Below are 15,868 nucleotides of genomic sequence, written 5' to 3'. Positions count from 1 at the left end.
GCTACTAGGATTGCTAAAGCTAGGAGTGGGTATAGCAGACACTTCAGACTTGCTAGTTAGGTCTGACAAGGCTGGGAGTGAGGAAAGCGAGCATCAGGCCCCTGCCATCCCCTCTCCAATGATCCCACTGGGCATACTAAGGCTAGGAGTGGAATAGCAACACCCAGGCCTCCGCTATTCTCTCTACAGCGCTGATACCAGTTCTCCTACGGATAGGAATAGGGACGTCGACACTCGGACCCCTGCTATCCTCAAACCAACGGTCCCACTGGGCATAATAAGGCTAGGAGTGGGGATAGCGAGCCCTAGAATCTGCTATACCCTCTACAACGCTGCTACTAGGACTGCTAAGGTTAGGAGTGGGGATAGCAGAGGCCTGAGGCTTGCTAGCTATGTCTGACAAGGCTGGGTGTGAGGAAAGCGAACATCATCTCCCCTCTCCAACGTCCGTACTAGGTCTGCCTACCTTAGAAGTAGGTAACCTCATGCTTTCAGCTCTAGATTGTTGTTTCACGATTTCGGAGACGCTGTATGCATTCAAGAATAATGTGCACCATGTTTGCGTGGTTGTAATTGCAGGGCGAGGAGAGCCAGTACGATGTGGAGAATGTCTTTGAGTGTCTTCCTTGTGCCGAGGGCTGCGAGTCCTGTGAGGATGATTCGCCGTGTGTCGTGTCCTTGAATTGGCTGATGAGGACGGCGATCTTGATCCTGGAATGCTGCGTCATCGCCTGTTTGCCAGCTGTCGTCCTGTTTACCTGGAAGTACGGCAACGTCAAGGTAGGTGGACATTGCTGATGGATTCGAATGTTGTTTGCACTTCTGCTTCGTCGTTTCGGTACTATAGTTCCTTGTCGATGATGAGGCCTCGATTACTTGATTACACTGACGATCTAATTTTTAATCTATTCTTATTTTGACTTCTGGAATAACAGACTATTATCGATGAATTTTGTTGTAATAAAACAAATTCAACAGTGACGATACACTTATTTAATCATTTTGCTGTTTAGTATAAATAGTATTCACTGAATAATATATTAATATGCCAAAGCAATTTAATATTAATTGAACATAAATCATGAATGCGAGTAGTGCATTCTGATTTATACATTTGACGCATAGCTTCGAATCCTAGTATTGAGTAAAGTATTATTGAATAATATATGAACATTGTAGTATTAATATGATTTAATATTAATTGGAACTAAATAATGAATTCGCCAGTGAGGAATGAATTATTGATTGGTCCACTTATATACTGGTACGACTAGCATTGAATACTATACTAGTATGTTGAAACGTTAATGGTAAATGAATAACAAATTTAACAGTGAGTAATGAATTATGAATTGTCGCACTTCGCGCGATACTATGCAATGGATAATTTGTAATGTATAGTGTGAACAATAGCGGGCAATAGTCATCCACGGAGGTACATTAAATTATGAAAATCAGGCTATAGATACCAATGATACATTATGTGTCTGGAGTATATAGAATATTAATGCGCGGTGCGAACTTCAAAGGGCGAAGGTAGAATAGGTCACAGAGTTTACGTGAGCATCAATTGTTGGTTTTGCGTGCAAGTTGACCCTTTGAATTACGCTTGCATGTTTCACAGCATCCTTTGTTGCGAGTTAAATAACCTGTTGACGTAATTTCAGGGATGTATTAACTACCTATACATATGTAAATCGACGGGAAAGTGTCAGCTTCGAAATTCCTTTCCGAGATTAAATGTACGCGTGTTTCACTGCGATGTCCACGAGTCGAAGAACATCAGAAACACCATTTTTAATTTTATAATATTATATAATATTTAGGAATTAATTTACTGTAACTTATTTTGGAGATTTATATGTTCGAGTTGATCTAAAATCAACAATCCTAAAATTTCTCGCCGAGATTCGACAAATTTTACGTAATCTGATCTTTCCTAGTGATGGGTTTAAGAGACGTTCTCTTGACAATTTCGAACAAATAGAAATTAGTAATGGGTAGACTGCGGATTTTATGGATTTATAACAAAAATGGACACGTATATTATAAAGCAGTGGACATGTTAAAAATATTTAAGGACATCAATGTATTAGTCTCAACTCGATAGCATAATTAAAAGAGGGATACAATTTTTATTTGGCTTCTGGGTCCTGCAATCGATACGAACATTTCTTATTTTGCATAAAGATCCGCAGTCTAGTAATGGGTTTAAGTACTACACACTAATGTATACACATAAATATCAATTAAAAATTTTTCTATGGATATTCCAACCAGTTATATAAAACTTTATATAAAAATTCCCCTGGCTCCACGCAGATAAAACTATTAATGTAAATATTCAGTTTAGATAGTTGAATTGTTTGTTCCATTTTTTATTTTGCGAGTACGGATTTTAATTATCTGTTGATCACTCTAATTGAGGTTATGGAACGTTAAACCCCTGTAAATAAGTTTTAAATTTCCCGAGGAACATTTCGCTGACGCGACGGGGTCGTTTCGAAAGTTTGAAGGGTAGAACGAGTACTTGCTCTCAGAACCGTTCGAAATTAATTAATTGAAGTCCTGCACGAGACGGACCAACACCGGGGCACTTCGCAAGGTGGGTGTGGATTGGTCCGTTCGTGTCGTGTTTCCTGGATGCAGATTGCGCGACTGCATCGCAAACTTTAGGTGTAGTTTTCGATGGTAATCGATGCCTCGAATAACCGGTTTCGGTTTCAAGTGCGACTTCTTGATTCTTGTTCACCGATAGGGAATCCCTTGGTATATAATTGACGACAGATAGAGCTCAACGAAAGATAATATCAAAATATACAACAGATGATTCTATGCATAACCGGTCAAATTAAAGTGGACAGGAAAAATGGATGAAAACTATAGGTGGATATTTTGAGCAACCATTTTGGATTTAAATCATTTGGAGGGATTTAGAAGGGGAGGCCTAATTTTTATTTGTCCCTCGAAAAAGTCAAGCTTTCGTTGTCCACTTAAATCTATCACTACCAAAATTAAAAATCTCGTTAGAGTGATTCAAATCGTGCAAAATGCCAATCTTTATCGTCGGTCGCATCGAAAACAGCAATTCGAAAAAAAGTACATGCGATGCAGGAAATTAAACACGAAATGGCTCCCGAGCGAACAGGTGCATTAGAACACCTGGGGGCACGGAAAATCGCGGCATAATGATGTTTAAAGTCGAATCGAGAATCGAACGAAAGAATCGACGTTGCTCGTTCGTCCCGGGCAATCGCAATTAACGAATTTTACGATCATGAGCCTGACAGGGGGGTTCAATCATCGGGCGCAATTAAAAAGACGAATGCGTTTACTTCGCGTAGCTCGGCCAATTGCTCGTTTCACGCGCAGCGTTTTTGAGAATAAAACGATTCTCCTACGCCGGACGCGGCATGCACCGGAAATTGGCTGCGGGAGCCATTAGTTTGGTCGCTTGTCCTCCCATAATTCCATGGGGTTCCATTTTTTCCAGTCGTCGCGATTTAAGAGGATGAACGATCAGGAGGTGACGATCGATTTTATTGTTGACTTTGGGAATTTTGTCCTGCAGAACTATGAAGTATTTTCTTATGGGATTTTTTTGTACTGATTTGTTAATGTGTCAGGGATGTTCACGAATTTTTTAATGAGAAAGCAATTATGATCGAGTTTTCTCTGAGCGATTAATGACTACACTGTGGTGTAAGTTCAATTATTTTGATGGAGTTCGATTTTGGGAAATTTTGTCCTGGAAAACTACGAAGTATTTTCTTATGGGATTTTTTTGTACTGATTTGTTAATGTCTTAGTGATGTCCATCAATTTTTTAGTAAAATAGAAATTAAGATTGAGCTTTCTGTGAGCGATTAATGACTACACTGTGGTATACGTTCAATTATTTCGATAAAGTTCGATTTTTGGGATTTTTTTGCTGGAGAATTACAAAGTATTTTCTTATGGGATTTTTTGTACTGATTCGTTAATGTGTCAGTGATGTCCATGAATATTTTAATGAAAAACAAATAAATATTCAGCTTGTTGCGAGAAGTACACTGTCGGTCCCGACGTCTTGAACGTATCAAAAGCATTAAAAAAAGAAAGGAAATTTGATTTCGTATGAGGAACCTCAGGCGAGTGATAATTTAGATTTTATTAGAAATGTTATGTGGAAAGTTAGCAGTTCGCGGGACAGGTTCATAGTCGGAGATAGTGACTGGAGATGGCTGATACAGGATGATCGAGGATATCTGGATCCTTGATCCGAAGAAGCCGGGTTCAAGTGACATTGTCGATGCTCGGCCGGCACCGCCGCAGGTTAATAAATTCTCTTTAATTAACCGGAAACGGCCCGAAACCTAAGCTCCCGGGCACTTCCTCCGAACTACCGGCACGAGTTGTTACGGAAATTTATTACACGAATCGCCCAAAGACAGAACCGTCCCTTCGTAGCGTCGAGGCTCTTGCTCGAGTTTCTCCTCCGAAGTCACCGCTGATAAGATTTCGATGCGCCCGGCGATCAGGATTACCGACCCTAATCGTCCCCCAAGTCGACGAACCGTTCCCCAACCGTTCCGCACACGGAGCTTCGACAACGTTCTCGTCGCTGGAATTTGATCGCCCGGAACCTTGTCTGATCCTTAACCTGCCATTCTACTGGAAACTTAACCACTTGTGGACGAGAATTTTGTTGGCCACTAACATTTTATTGACTCTGATGTATTCGGTGTGCAAATAAGTTCTTTCCCCTTTTTTCCAAATTTCCGATTGTATTATATAAATACGGTATAAGATTACGTCTCAAAGTAATCACCCTTATTCTCTATAACATTTTCTCACCTGGTGGGTAAATTATAAATTCCATCCTTGAAGAATAGCCGCTGCTTGCTGGTTTTGAAATTATCAATATATTTTCGGATATCTTCCTCTGAGCAGAAGTGAAAATGCCGCAATGCAACGGCAATGCCGTGAAAGCAAGGCAGCGGAAATCTCGAGTCTGTTTTTCTTATTCATTTCGCTTAATTCATGTGGGACCCATTGCCCTAACTTCTGAATCTTACCCAATTGTTTCAGTCGGATAGATACTGTTTGTCCGGTGACTCCCAATCTTTCTGCCAATTCTTCTTGCGTCCGAGTCGGATTTTCGTTGAACAATTCGTCTAACTCACCGTCATCGAACTTTCTCGGTGCATCTGAACGATCATCGTCTTCCAAATTAAAATTTCCGACGTTAAATCTTTGGTACCACTTCTTGCATGTTCTGTAAGATACAGCGTTCTCTCCGAGTGCCGCACGAACTATTTAGTAGCTTCAACAGCTGATTTCCTAAGCTGGAATGCAAAGAGTAAGCAGTGACGCAAATGATGCTTCTCGCACGCGATATTCTTTGAAATTGTTGCGTAGGACTGGAAAATCTTAGAGCGCTCGTTACGACTCTTCTTAAAGCTAAAAGAACGCTCTTTCAGATGGCACCACAATTGGGAAGTAATTCGAATTCAGTCAAAAGTTATGATTCGTAGAAAAAAAGGGGAAGGAACTTATTTGCACACCTAATATTATTCTTCATATAGTCAAATTATTTGATGGTAATTTTAGAGGGAATAGCAGTAACTCAGCCCTGCTTGTTAACGAGCATTTTATGAAATAATAGAAATGATTTTTTCAAAGAACTATTAGATCAACTATCACGTATTAGTTCATTTAATATAATATAGTAAATATAATTGCGACTAATATGCACTACTTTCCAGTACAGAGTACAGAGTACGTTTCCAATTTTTTTTCGAACTGTACACGAGAAAATTGCAATTAAAAAATTCGTCTAGTGCCTGAAATGAGATCAAGTGCAAAGAAATTGCACGTTCAATGTTTTAATGCGAGAAATGACCTTTTAGGTCGTACCACCTGTGGTTAATCAGGAGGTAACAAGAAGGGTCGTGCGCGCAAATACTAAATTTGTTAATTTCTCGAAAACGAGGTTTCCGGACGAAGCGATTTCGTTCTACATTTTTGACCTGTTTATTTTGACCTTGCAAATGGTTGGCCAAATTAATTTACCAAATTAATTCTTTAAATCAATCTGCAAGATTATTTTCAACTTCAAATTTCAATTGTTTTTCAAATAACAATTGAATTTTTCAAAAAATTTTTCCTTGCAAACAACGTAGACAATTTTTATGTTCAACAAAAATTTCAACGATTGCAGTAAAAATTCGGACCCTTCTACTATTTCTCAGCCTGGATTTTCTCGCTTCTTTTCTTCCAGTTATTCTTCAGCAGCGAATTCCCAAGAAAGTTATTTGACGCGAACGGAAAAGTCGTTAATTAAAATGGCAGAAAAAAATGTTTCCAGAATCGTTTACAGAACGAACGAAAAATTCTTCGGAGATTTCCAGCCGGCTTCCCGTCGGATGGCCGGAATGTAGAAGGTAGAAAAGAGCGTCTCATTAAATTGAAATGCCTTTTTCTTGCGTTCTTTCTTCATGATTTTTCTCCTTCCGTTGTTTCCCATCGTGTTCGTGGGGGAGAACGACACGTTTATCGTGTCCTCTTTTTTTCGTCTTCTGCGTCCACGTGTATACAGGGTGTACCACGTAACAATCTTCAGAAACGCAAAAAAAATGGCATACAAGGTGAACATTTTATAAAGCGTTACAGATGAATATCTCCAAAAATATTAATCATACGCAAAAATGTTTCACATGATAGTTGTTCGGTACTGAGGGGGATATCATGTGGTGGGACTTTTATTTTTCCCGATGGACACTCCAAGGTGAGGTGAAGGTCACCTGGATTTTTTTTAATGGAAAGACCTACTTTCTGTATCATGAATCGATTGACTATCAAATTCTGAGTAAAAATGTATTGATCTCCATATGTCCTAAATCTAATAGTTAACGAGATATTATCGAAACAATTCTCTTTCTTCTTTGAATAATATCTCGTTGACTATTAGGTTTAGGACCTATGGAGGTCATAATAAAGAGGCACTTATAATAAAAATGGGAACGTGCAATTTAAAGCAGTGGTCGTATTAAAAAAAGTTAGGGACATCAGTATATTGGTTTCATTAGTTTAATACGATAATTAAGAAAAGAAAAAATGTTTCATTTTGGTTCTGTGTCTTGCAATCAATGGAAACATATTTTATTTTGCATAAAGATACGCAGTCTAATAATGACCTTCAAATGACCTTGAATGCGAAACTGTCAATTAAACTTCTTCGATATTTTTGAATGTTCTACGAGATAGAAAAATTTTGAATCAGTCCATTGGCAACCGAGTAATCTAAGCTAATCATGCTCCGTAGTTCACCCAGTACATTTCAGCGTGTACATAGCTGGAAGAATTTACGAAAATGGGTTTCTCGCGTTTCGCAGCCTTGGGTGGCTTCCTCTCTCTCCCTGTCCTTTTTAAGAGAATTTGCATTTACGAGCTGTGGCGAAACACGGTTCCCTGGACTCTTTGAAAAAGTATCTGTGGCCTTGGTATAATAACGGTCGTTGCGACGAAGAAATTGAAATTTGAGAGCCGTGAATGGCACTTTGCTCCCCGGGTTTGGCCGTTCCGACAGAAATTACGAATTTTATTGTTGCATCCGCGATGCACATTCCGCTGACCAACCCTCGCAAAAATTGTGATGCGACCATCTTTGTTTCGCCAACTATGATTCTGGCCAATATACCAAACATGCATGTAGTACACACTGAAATATTAACATTTCGATTTTGTCAAGTCACTGGGAAACAATGTTAATATTATTCGATTCTATTAATAGAAAATGTTATTTTCACAAACTTATTTTACTCATTTTGCTGTTTTAAAAATTGGTTATAAAATTGTTAAAAAGAAGTATTTAAATTCGACAGAAGTAATGGATTGGAATATATTTTTAAATGAATTATTTATGCAGTGGTAGAATAACTGGCATGATATTTTACAGGGAAATCTGGACGCAGAAGGTTCAATAAATCATGTTTGTGTGACGTCCCATTTCAGAGAAAATCGAGTTCGAATATGTGTCGAACACACGTGCTTCTAAATCGCGTCTGACTATTGTCGGCTGTTTCTACTTGCTGTCAATATTGAAGACTATAAAATGTCTCTTCTGTCTTCCATAGATCTCCTCCCGTCTGGCTATTGATTTCGATCAAATTATTGCGAGAAATTATACATATTTTTAATAAATATTTAGTGCAATTCAAATTGTCTGTAACTATGATGTATCTTGTCAACCTCTAAAGTATTAATGCAAAATGTTCCCTTAAAACAGAACTTACATGTAGCTTTTTAAATATTTATACCAGGTTTTTACTTCCGAGCATTCATGCTACGTGTCTGCTTGAAAATTTAATGCTGCCAGTACATTGTTGAATATTTATGCCACGTATACATTTTGGGAACAGTTAACATACACTGTGTCTACCGATTTGATGAGAATGCTGATCAAGAATGATGATCAAAAATGGATGATGATAAAAAATGAATAATAATAAAAAATGAATAATGATAAAAAATGAATAATGATCAATAATGAATGATAATAAAAAATTTAATGATGATAAAAAATGAATTATGATCAAGAACGATGATCAAAAATGTATTATGATAAAAAGTGAATGATCATAAAAAATAATGACACAAAAATGCACTTCGTGGTCCGGATTCACCCCTGTTTTTACCCTATTCTGTTTAATTACCGACGCTGAGAGCAGAGAACCCGTTTCCCTGGTCACCAAGCACCGTGGATTTCCCATTAGGCGCGGAGCGATCCACTTTAGTCAGCGAGCAGACGCATACAGCGTTGCTCCCGGCCTCGGGTTCGAGAGTTCGGCAACTTGTTGCACTCTGCAGCCGCGTTGCAATTCGATTTGTCGGGCGGCACGTGACCCGTTGCCGTTTCCGAATCGCGACGCACTTCTAACCTCGGGGAGCTGATCAAATTTCATTCATAGATACCAGTGCGTTCTGGTATTTTTTTGTTTGCGATTAATTGGAATTCGCACTCGACGGATTTGAAAAAAATATCTCGCGCAACCTGCCGGCGTAAATCAAGGGGTTTTATATATCCGAAAACCTAGTGTCGCTGTCGAACTGCAATTTCAGTTTTCACAGCACGTCGAGAACTTCGGATTTTCAATTTTTAAATTGCGCTGAAATCTCGAGTGTTTAGAGATAAACAATTTTTAGGTGTTGTTGGAATTTTTTGAGAATTGATTTTGGATTATTAATTGATACGTATTACTGAAGCGTCTGTATGTGAACAGTTCTAATTTTTATCGCGTATTCATTTTAGAAAAATTAATGTTTGTGTATAAGCGATTTTTGAAAAATTAAGCGAATCTTGTGCGTCAATGGGAATAAAATTCCAAGTATGAAGAATCTTTTTCAAGAAAACTTCCCATTGCCCGTCATCCGATCGCTAATGCGAAGGACACCTATCAATAATTCCGTTGAACACGCGAACGAATTCACTTCGACTAATATTTCACGTGTCGCGACGTTTCTTGCGTTCTCCGGCTCGTAGTTTCTCCCCGGAGGAGCAGAAAACGTCATCGAAGCAGCCTCGTAAACATAATTCCCGTCCCCGAGCGATTTTTGCGCCGATTGAAAACGAAATTTATCGCGGCTGCCCGTTTTTCCGACGGTCAGCAGACCCCCGGCGAGTTTCTCGTTAGTTCCGGCGACTCCATAAACCCCGGGGAATTGTATTTTTCGTCGATAAATAAAATCTCCAGTTGGCTCCCAGTGAATACCATTTTCCGGGCAAGAAATCAGGATCCCCTTCAATGTTTGAACACGTTGAGTCAACTTTCGGGGAAAAAACTCGACTATGGTCCCTTGAGACCGGTATTTTTTGAGCAATTTTTCCCGTGACTCAATATAAATAGCAGGAGCATTTTCAGAGATTGCACTCGACACTGTGCTGTACTGGTTTCATTTAATACAATTACTCACTTTTTATCAGTGGACATATTATTCAATATATTTATACAATGAAAATTTCTATTAAGGACCAAAAAAAAGAATTATACAATTTTCTACGTTGAAAATCATTCATAAAAAGTAGATTTTTATTGAAATTCAAAATAATGTACAGAAAATATAAAGAAAAAATTCGAAGAACAAGATGATTAAAAAATATCGATTTTTCTACTTTTTAGTTACAAATAATAGTTATTAGTGTCCAAAAAATTGGATCCTCCTCGATAACTGTTATCGATGAAGAAAAACTGTATCGATTTCTCAATGCAGTTATCGATGAGAGAAGTTCATTTCGATCACTCATAACAGTTACCGATGAGACAGATTTATTTCGATTTTAGTCAATGAAATACTTATTATTCTATGACTTTTTTTCTTTTTGGTTATAACAGTTATGGCTCTTGATTTCTTTTTAAGCAAGTTGCATCATCATATTCGCGACGTTTCGCTGATTAAAATCAGTTCAAACACGACACGATTCGAAGCACGTATGCTTGTTTAAATTCACGATTTAGTAGATCCTCGATTATCCGAATCCCAAATTCTCTATTGTCAAGTATTTATCAGTGAAAAATCAGTGAAAATTTATTCTAGCACTGTAACTAAATAATTATTACTTGACCACTCGTGCTCCCCTAATTAGTTTGGATAATAGAGGTTCTCCTTATATCGTGGACTGAACAGGTAAATACGATGCGAATTGTGTCGTGTCTGGGCTCATTTTATTCATAAAAATGTCACAAATATGTCGGTGGAATGTTCATAAAAAAAGTATTATTATTGATAAACACCTTCGAACCTCCGTTTCCCCTAATCGTTATCGTCGCCCGATCTTGACCGCCAATCGGCCAACCACCAATTCAAGTGCAAACCCGCCCTAATCCACTTCTGAGCCACAGTTAGAGTTAGCTAGAGCGTAACTCAGATTAAATACAAACTTCATGCGAAAGTACATCATAGTTTAATTTGATTCGCTCCTAACTGAATCTAACTCCGTTCTAATCGAGGTCTTATTGATTCTGCTCTCAGCTACAGTTACACTCGGTTTTAGTTACGACGAAGATAATGATAACACAATAGACTTGCATATGAAGTCATACGAATTTCCGGAAACTTTTCTTAAAAGAAGAGAACCTGACTAGACTGTGGATTTTAAGCATTTAATGGAATTGTTTATTATAATAGACTAAATTGTCCGTTAATGTACAGTTCGAGCGTCACTAACAAACAATTTATGTCCCTTTCATTTTGATTAACAAATATTTATTATAAATCGAATGTCCCCGAAAGCATTGACTCGTACTACTTAATTTTCAGATAAAACTGACTCGAAAAAATACTACGAGTCATTGAAAAATATTTATAAAAAATTCGAATTATTCACGAATTAATTCATACATTTACCACAACTTTCCACAGACAATACCAAAGAATTCGACCCAAAAATTCCGCGTGAATGACCGATTTTTCCCACTGAAAAAATTATCACTTTAATCTGTCCACTGTTTTAAATCGTATAGGCTAATTTCTCTCATCCGCGAACAATGGTTCGACGAAGCGACGCGATTTGGCGGAAAGGTCGTTTCCCCGTTCCTCTCGATACCGTCGCGCGTATAAATCGCCTGCTCCCCGACACCTCGAGTCGCTAAAATCCGCAAGTGGCACGCACGTACGGGTACGCCGCGCGCGAACGCAAGCGGAATAAACATGTGCATACAGAGGTTGGCTGGGGGCCATATTTCCAGGCAATATACAACAGTTTAGCACGTGAATGTTGCTTTAGCCCCCCCTCCTCCAATCCTCCTTCCTTTTCCTGTCGCAGCGTTGTGCGTTTAACGTCAACGATCGTAGATCGGCCTGACACCGTAACCGATTTCCTCGCGATCCAGCGAACGTGTCTTTATGACGTGAATTGCGGATTCCTTGACGTTGCATACGCGTATTCACCGAGACCGACTGCCTGGATTTCGGTTCACAGGAGGCCACTGTTGGTTGTTCCGAGCTTAGAGTAATATTGTCTGTCAGATCTGTTGTTATAGATAGGCATGCACTGTTCTTCGTAGAGGAAATTGGCAGAGTGTTTATGGTAGGCCGCTCGAGCTCTCAGTTTCAATCCACTGCAGGCTAGTTTACGTAGAAGTTGGTTTAGAAGTTTTTTTTTATAAGTTCGTGTGTGAACAGGAACGTAACTTTCAGTTGACGGATCACAACGCAGAACTACCAGTTTCAGCGAGCTTCAGCAGAAAATCAGTATAAATCATAGACCACAACTGTTATAACCAAAAAGAAAAAATGTCATAGAATAAACAAATAAGGATTATAAGTAACCGAATATTTTTTCTCTTGTTGGTAAATGTTATCGATGAGAGAAGTTCATTTCGATCACTTATAACAGTTATCAATCAGAGTTTATTTCGATTGCTCATAACAGTTATCGATGGGAGAAGTTTATTTCGGTCTCTCATAACAGTTGTCGATGAAGGAAATTTATTTCGATCGCTCATAACAGTTATCGATAGGGGAAATTCATTTCAATCGCCCATAACAGTTATTGATGAAGGAAATTTGTTATAGTTATTATTAAATAGTACAACTTTCAAATGGTAGACAATCAATTAATTCATAAATTTTTTATTCGTAAAATTAATTGCTACAATCAAAATTTATTGTGACAAACAAAAAGGTTTTGTGTTGTTCTTATGGTCTGTTGATTCGTCTTGTCGTACGGAACCTTCTCAATGAATTTCACAGGCTTGCTCCATCCGAAAAAGAGTATACAACTCAATAAATAAGCAAACAAAATGAATTTTCTCATCAATAATTATTATGAAGTGAAAAGAAATTCGATCATCGATCTGTTATGAGCGATCGTAATAAATTTCTCTCATCGATAACTGCTTTGAGCAGTCGAAACAGTTTTTCTTCGTCGATAACAGTTATCGAGGAGGATCCAATTTTTTTGAACAGTAATAACTGTTATTTGTAACCAAAAAGTATAAAAATCGATATTTTTGATCATTTTGTTCTTCGAATTTTTTCTTTATATTTTCACATGTACATTATCTTAAATTTCAATAATAATCAACTTTTCATTAATGATTTTTATCGCGTAGAAAATTTTAGAATAACTGTTATTTTTGGTCCCTGGCATAAATAAATAAATGATATTTGATCCCCTCAGAGTTTCAAATCCATTTAGTTCGCCAGAATTAAATGAGAAAGGAAACTTCGACCGTGAGAGGAAGAAGGATCAAGGTCAACTTTGCAACTCACGGTTAGAAAATGTCGCTGCGACCTAGATGAACTACCGCGCCGGTAAGGTTCATTCAAGTAGAGGCGGGTTTTCAGTGTAAAATCGACCCGCGAAAAGGTTAATGTATCTGGCGTCGCTGGACCCGGGTGATAAACCGTGTCCTGGCGCTGAAGCTCTCGGGGGATGCAGGCGTGTCTGGCTCGTTAGGCCGTGGAGGAAAACGCGAATATTACGGCGCTCGTAAACGTGGACGCGCATATTACATGGTCGCTCGTAAACCGGTTTAATGCGGCCCGGTTTTCATCGAGCGGGCTGTTACATCAAAGAAACTCGTTAATGCCGTGAAGGTTGTTCCGGGTTCTGGGAGAGAGGTCCCGACGAATTCCTTGAGAGAGGAGATCGTCGACGAACGAACCAGAAACAGAGAGAAACAGAGACACAGTTGGAGAGAAATAGGAGAGATGAGAGGCTGGGCGGGAAGAGATCGCTTCTCTTTAGAACACGGATCAGTTCGGCGGAAGTAGCATTCTCGGCCGTGTAGAATCTATTCATTCCGAGGATAAAGCGGCCTCAAGCTCCACCACGATCTCCGTAGAATTTCTCCATCTGCCGTTATCCTTCGCCAGGATTAGGTGACAACGTTAGATGTCGTCTTGCTCTGGATCCTCTTCCTTTAGCTCATCTCTTCCTCGTGGAACTCGCACGGAGCAGCTGCGCGATGGCCGGAAATGAAATTAGAAGTTAGGTGATCAACCGATGAGAACTTATGATGATACGGTGCGGCCGCATAGTACTCCCGCGGAATTGCTTGGATGCATCGTAGCCGCGTTTAACCGGCTATCGGCGGAAGCATCTCGTACGGGATTTACGTGATTGATAGCGAGCCACGCTCTCTCCGGCTATCTTTGGGCTTCAGACGGTCTCGGTTCGCCAGTGGCAGTGGCAGTGAGCCAACCGTGACGCAGCCGATCAGCTCGATTGGATCGCGCGTGAATGGAATGCTGCTACGTGCGACACATTGCTGTGTGCCAGACCGGTCACGCTTTCAAATAAATTTTCGGGTCATTTTTCTGGCGATTTTTGGCTTCGTTTTCGGCTGGAGAGAGAGTGGGGGCGAAAACGGATGAGGTTCGTGCGGAGCTCGGGAAGCCAGATGTATATACTCTTCCCCTCAACCGCCTTATATGGAACTGGAGAGGAGTTTTTTTTTCTTGTGTTCTAAAAAATAAAAGGTGATTTTAGCTGACATTGTGTGGTTGAGGTCATTGTGTGGATTGAAGATTTTCAATTCCTATAGAATGTTTTTAAAAAGATCCCGATTCATGGGAAGATGACGAGTATTTCAAATTTGGACTAAACATTGTACGAAAATTAAAAGTTGTTAATGACACTGCTGAACGCGGTATTAAGCTTATTCAAGACTATAATCAGTTATTATCAAAAAATGAAGAGGAGAAACAATATATTTTACAAATTATTTCCGAAAATAGGAAACAATATCCAGATGTATCAAAAAAGTCATTACGAGATAAATAAATTATTTTATGTATAATGTACTGTATTATATGTATAATGTATATTTATAAAAATATAAAAAAATTTCCTAGACAAAAGTTGTATTGTTTATTAAATTAAATATAATGCAAAGAAAAAAAAATTTTTTGAAAAGTCAATTTTTGAGATTTCAGGGTCACGAATTTTTTTTTTAAATTAATGCTACATTTTGTTTCTACATTATTATAGTGCGTAAAAAGACAAATTCAACGATATATAAAAATATATACTAATGATATACTACAGTGGAGAAAGTCGAGTTACAAAATTAAAAAATTTTCAAAGTCGATGCGGCAGCACTTCCCGTTATCCGATCGATTTCAAATTTTGCACACATTATTTTTGCGTAAAGTGTTACAATTCTAGGGGGTGTCCCGAAAAAAATTCGAAAGTCGAAAAATAAGGTCCACCCTACTGTACACGTGGTGCCCGAGGGGTCCGTTGCTGACGCAACAGAGCCAACGCCGTGAAACGACGGGGCTTTTCCAGGAGCGCGAATTCCAGGCAGTTTGGCACGCGTTCGCGTTTGCAGATAGTCCGCACAATTGTCCACGTGATTCGGGGCGTCGTGTAATAATTTCCGGGATGGTAACCGTCACAACTATGGCGACTTGTTACGCTAATGGGCTACGTACACGTCACATATGCGGTCTCATTACCACCCTGATCGTGAACCGTTCCTCTGTTTTGCACTCCCCCCTCCCTTTCCATTACACCCGGTTACCAAAGCGTTTCTCCGTTCCGGTTACTTGTTGACCTAAATCGCGTCGACTTCAGCCTGCCATAAGACGCCAGGCATTACGTTCGAGACCATGATCTTAGACCATGATCGTGGAAACTGATCTAACCGAAACAGTGAAAATTTAGTTGATAAAAGTTGTAAATGCCCGCACAACGTTGGCAGCGAAAAGCTTGCGAAGCTCGAAAACGAACAGCGACGAGTTAAATAATATTTTTTAAATTCTGCGTTGACAAAAGAATTTTTTAGTCTTTACCTGTCCTGTACGTGTACGCAAAGATATTTACTTTTTGTTCCAGACAGTTTTCATTATGCGTACGGGATCTGCATGTTTTTTTTGA

The 15,868-nt window shown here is 39.0% G+C and overlaps 2 protein-coding genes across 4 annotated transcripts in view; one reads left to right on the top strand and one right to left on the bottom strand.

The window, feature by feature from the left end:
- Positions 1–15,868, bottom strand: part of LOC143218945 (uncharacterized) — a 95,830-nt gene that overhangs the window by 1,035 nt on the left and 78,927 nt on the right. Inside the window, exon 4 of one of the 3 annotated variants that reach the window (XR_013011193.1) lies at positions 467–14,452. The gene's annotated coding sequence lies outside the window, so the exon portion shown is untranslated. Of the gene's footprint in view, positions 1–281; positions 14,453–15,868 lie in introns of those variants that run through there. The other 2 variants (XR_013011194.1, XR_013011192.1) reach the window with 2 other exon arrangements.
- LOC143218943 (metabotropic glycine receptor) overlaps positions 1–15,868 on the top strand; it is a 157,317-nt gene that overhangs the window by 93,639 nt on the left and 47,810 nt on the right. The window contains exon 5 of the mRNA XM_076444592.1: positions 580–780. Within this exon, the coding sequence (XP_076300707.1) occupies positions 580–780 (201 nt within the window). The remainder of the gene's footprint in view (positions 1–579; positions 781–15,868) is intronic.

This window comes from Lasioglossum baleicum, chromosome 20 (assembly GCF_051020765.1).
Source record: "Lasioglossum baleicum chromosome 20, iyLasBale1, whole genome shotgun sequence".
Lineage (NCBI taxonomy): Eukaryota > Metazoa > Arthropoda > Insecta > Hymenoptera > Halictidae > Lasioglossum > Lasioglossum baleicum.
Note: the sequence above shows the minus strand (reverse complement) of the source record. Positions and strands in the feature narration are given on the sequence as shown.